This window comes from Micromesistius poutassou (genome assembly GCF_964030765.1).
Source record: "Micromesistius poutassou genome assembly, chromosome: 13".
Classification (NCBI taxonomy): Eukaryota; Metazoa; Chordata; class Actinopteri; order Gadiformes; family Gadidae; genus Micromesistius; species Micromesistius poutassou.
The window spans coordinates 8779360-8783703 of NC_140283.1; the positions used below are offsets into that span (position 1 = coordinate 8779360).

Genomic DNA, 4344 nt, shown 5'->3' on the forward strand with positions numbered 1-4344 from the left:
AGAGAGAGAGAGAGAGAGAGAGAGAGAGAGAGAGAGAGAGAGAGAGAGAGAGACACTATACACTATACAAGTTACAGATATTTATAAATAACTGCATTTTGCTCAGATTATCAGACATTATGCTGAGTACATACAGTGCTAGTAACCAACATTATAGTAACAATATGACAATCAAAAGCAGAGTAGATGACTGAAACAACCATTGAACTACTAGCACTGTACATTTACATGACACTTAATCTCTGTCTGTGAGAGAGAGAGAGACTATACACTATACAAGATAGTTACAGATATCTATAAATAACTGCATTTTGCTCCGATTATCAGACAGTGTGCTGAGTACATACAGTGCTAGTAACCAACATTATAGTAACAATATTACAATCAAAAGCAGAGTAAATGACTGAAACAACCATTGAAGCTACTAGCACTCTTAATCTCTGTACTCCTTCCTTCTACAAACTCCACATTACTCATTAGTAAACAACAAAAAGTAGACCAAAAATAATATATATATTAAAAATAATAATTATATATATATATATATATATATATACATACATACATACATACAGTGCTAGTAACCAACATTATAGTAACAATATGACAAAAAATGAAGGGGGCGGGCTTTTAAAGCCACAGAACACGCCCACCTCTACCTCCCTATTTAACTCGGACCCCGCCATCATTGAAGCAGAATCTCTTGGGCGGCGTATCTTTAGATGTAAAGATTAGAGACGCTCCGCGTGTGTTATATACTATCCCTCTCCTTTTGTTTCATAGACGATAGACAATAGACCAAAACCTTAACCAAATAAAGTGAGTTAAAAGCGATCCTGTCTCGGCGGCCTTTCCTGGACTAGAATATCATAACAGTATCATATCGGCGCTGGACAAGCCGCACGGGTCGCGACTATGGGGAATATGCAGCAGTGCCTCGGAAGGTAAGGGACCCAATGAAGACCTGCCACACATTGACGTGGCTTAATATGCATATAACCATTTGTTTAACAATTATTTATCGAATGCTTCCAATATTTTCATTGTAGGCCTACATATTCATTTTCATGTCTGTTTAGTAGGCTCGCTTGTTTCAGGGAGTGTGATGGAAAAATCCACATGTTTGACCTGTTGTTTGATAAGTTTGTCTGTTCTTGTATAACTTGTATTGTCCTCAGTTTCAGCCTTGTTCATTCCTTTGATGTCTTGCTCACTCAGTTGTCTATTGATCGTTGTGCTTGGGTGAAAACGTCGCAAAGATAAGACATCTGGAATTTGAGTTTGTTTGTCGTAAAACAGAAGACCACTGTTTTCCTAGGTGTTGGGACAAAAGGGTCGTAAGGAGAAGAACTTGCCCTTTAGCCTTCTCCTCTCTTCTTTGATGAGCCTTCAACAATGTGGGGAGGGTCTGAAACTGTATAAAAAACCATGTCAACCTGTATTCTGGACTCTGCTAGAGAGGAGTCTAATGTATGCATGCATTAAAACCTAGGACAATTGCTTTCCAATGTATTGTGTGCTTTTTGCAGTGGGAATTTCACCTGGCCTAGACGCAATCTCTGTTAAAGTGGAATTGCCACGACAGGAGACAGTATTCAAAGTAGTATTCAAATGGTGTACCTAATACGATGAAATCATAGCTTATTGTTATTAGGCTGAGATCAGATGAGTAGGCTAAGGTTTTGATTGCTAGTCCACATCTAAACCCAATTGTATATATTTATATTATTATATAATCCTGACAGTACAATAATGCATTACATGTTAACAACTAGGTTGTATACATAAAATAATAACCATGAACAAACCGTTTAACCCAACAGAACAGAGTTATTGGTCAGCGTATCAGCCAATCATCTGACGTGTGTGTGTGTGTCTGTTCTCAGCCTCTTCATCTCAGAACCTGTCGATGCGAAGGCGTCGCACAAAACCAGCGAGGAACAGGCCGGCCTCCTCACCCACAAGATCAGCAGCACCATAACGTACCATTACCACCAGGACCCCCACACGCCCCCACCCCCGGGCCCCTCCCGGTCCCACGGGGGGGGGGTCCCTCACCGGCCCCTCGCCCCCTCGTCCTCCTCCTCTCCTGGCTGGGCGCCAGACCAGAGGCTCTGGCCAAGTACCGGGTGCTGTACCTGGGCCGGGGCATGGACGTGCTGACGGTGGAGAGCAGTGTGTGGCTCTTCCTGTGGCCGCGCTGGGGGCTGGCGTACGGGCGCGACATTTTGCGGCTGCTGGAGCGGCCCTGGCTGCAGCGGCGCCCGCTGCTGGTCCACGCCTGCTCCATCGGTGGATACACCTTCTCCATGATGCTCAGCCACCTGGCCCAGGGCCCCGAGAGGTACGCACGCCTCGCCGCCAGGGTCCAGGGACACGTCTACGACAGCATGGTGTTCGGCAGCCTGGAGCACATGGCCACAGGTGAGGAGGAGGACCGACCGACCAATGAGGGGGGGGCTCTGGGTACTTTGGGGTTTGATACGGCCGTTGAGCCGCTGACACTTTAATGCCCCGTCTGAGCCACCCTTGGGTGAGAACAAAACGGCTCCATTGGGGTAATCCCTCTGGCTGGGTTGCTCAATCTGGAGAAATGTTCAACTGTGTCAACTGGGGGTCAAATCGACCAAACGGGAACAAAGCAAGGTTAGAGCGGGGACTAGTGTCTCTTATCAGAGCACTCATACATACTGATGGTGTCACCCTAAACAAGCAACATCAGCCAAAGGTTATGGCAGGCGGGATATTTGTTTAGCCAACTCTGTCTTGCAGAAAGTATCAGATAAACTGACTTTTATGCATCATTATAAAGGAGTGATCTTGATCAAAATGAAAATCAGATACTACTGTAGCCAGAGCAGCTGGAATGCCTGGAAGCACAACCAGAACATCACGTGTGATCTCTCCTGGCGGGGAGGTCAGCTGCTGTATTGTGAAGTTTCAAGCCAACATGTGTCACAGTGGCTTGCTTAATAGAGAGTCCAAAATAAATGAAGATATTAAATGTTCTCCTCCGGCTGAAGAATATTAATCTTGGATACAAAACCATTGTCACATCATTCTAATCAAGCTACTACATAGTAGCAGGAAAGAGGTTGAATTTGTAAATTAAGCCTTAAATTGGGGTCTACAGTTAGAGACTGTAGAGACTTACTATGATCAAGGTCAATACAAATAGAGTAACACGGGTTGTTATGTCCTCTTCTCTGTATCCTCTCTTGGTTCTGAATGTGCTCACGGTTCAGCCTGGCTCTCACTTTGAAGGTTAGCATTATAACATTGTAGCTTTGTCTTTCATATCACTCAGAGTGTCTCTAGTGTCAGACTGAAGTAGCCTTGATCTCAAACCGTGTTACTGCTGACCTTTCTTTCCCTCTCAAATTCAAGGTTTAAGATTTTCAAAATGCAGACTTTTTTTAATAACATCTTTTTTTATAATTTTTAAAACATTTTTATTGTTATAACAATAACAATCTCTCCCTCTCCCTCTCCCTGTTCGGTCTTGGGCTTCTCTCTCTCTCCCTCCCTACCTCTCCCCCTCTCTCTCCCTCGGGCCTCTGTCTGTCTCCCTCCCTCTCTCCGTCCCTAACTCCCTCTCCCTCTCCCTCTCCCTGGTCTCTCCCTCTCTCTCCCTCTCCCCCTCTCTCCGCCTCTCCCCAGGCCTGGGTAAGACTCTGTTTCCCCGTCTGGAGGTCCTGGTGAGGAACGCCGCCCTGTTCTTCTTCTGGCTCTTCCGGAGCCACACGGCTGACTTCTACGACAGAGGCGTGCACGTGTTCCACAACAACCCCGTGCACACGCCGGCGCTCTTCTTCTTCTGCGACAATGACGTCATGTGTGACCCGGTCGCCATGGAGACGGTGATCGAGCTCTGGAGGGGGCGGGGCATGGCGGTGGACCGCTGCCGCTGGGCCACCTCCGTGCACGCCGCCCACCTGCGGTGCCACCGCGAGGAATACCTCGCCACGCTGGACGCCTTCCTCAGCTCGCTGCCGACGGCACCGGGGGAGGCCCGCGAACTCTGACCTCTGACCTCTGTGGCCGCGTGTGCTAGTGGACTGTGTAGTGGCATACTGTGGTCAGACACGATCGACGCACACAACACAGGGAACGCCGGAAGTCAAATGCTGTGCGAATGCTGTGCGAAAAATGCAAACTTTGCACAAGCCTAACTCGCAACCGGTTTGACCTACACTCATGAAACTTTGCACACACATGCATATCCACATGCTGAACAAATATGCCTCTGGAACCTATGACTTCCGGGTGGGCAGATTTTCCACCATTTTGAATTTTATTAAAAACAGTAAATTGCCTAACGATCCCAGGTTTTTCGACAAAAAT

The 4344-nt window shown here is 46.8% G+C and overlaps 1 protein-coding gene across 1 annotated transcript; it reads left to right on the plus strand.

Annotated features, from left to right (window-relative positions):
• Nucleotides 1-915: 915 nt before the first annotated feature.
• On the plus strand, nt 916-4025 carry LOC311357842 (transmembrane protein 53-like; the record flags this gene model as incomplete). The annotated part of the gene is given in 4 exon segments (XM_084477866.1): nt 916-944; nt 1887-2038; nt 2041-2424; nt 3661-4025. Coding segments are annotated over 4 exon segments (930 nt in total).
• Between the last annotated feature and the right edge of the window lie 319 nt (nt 4026-4344).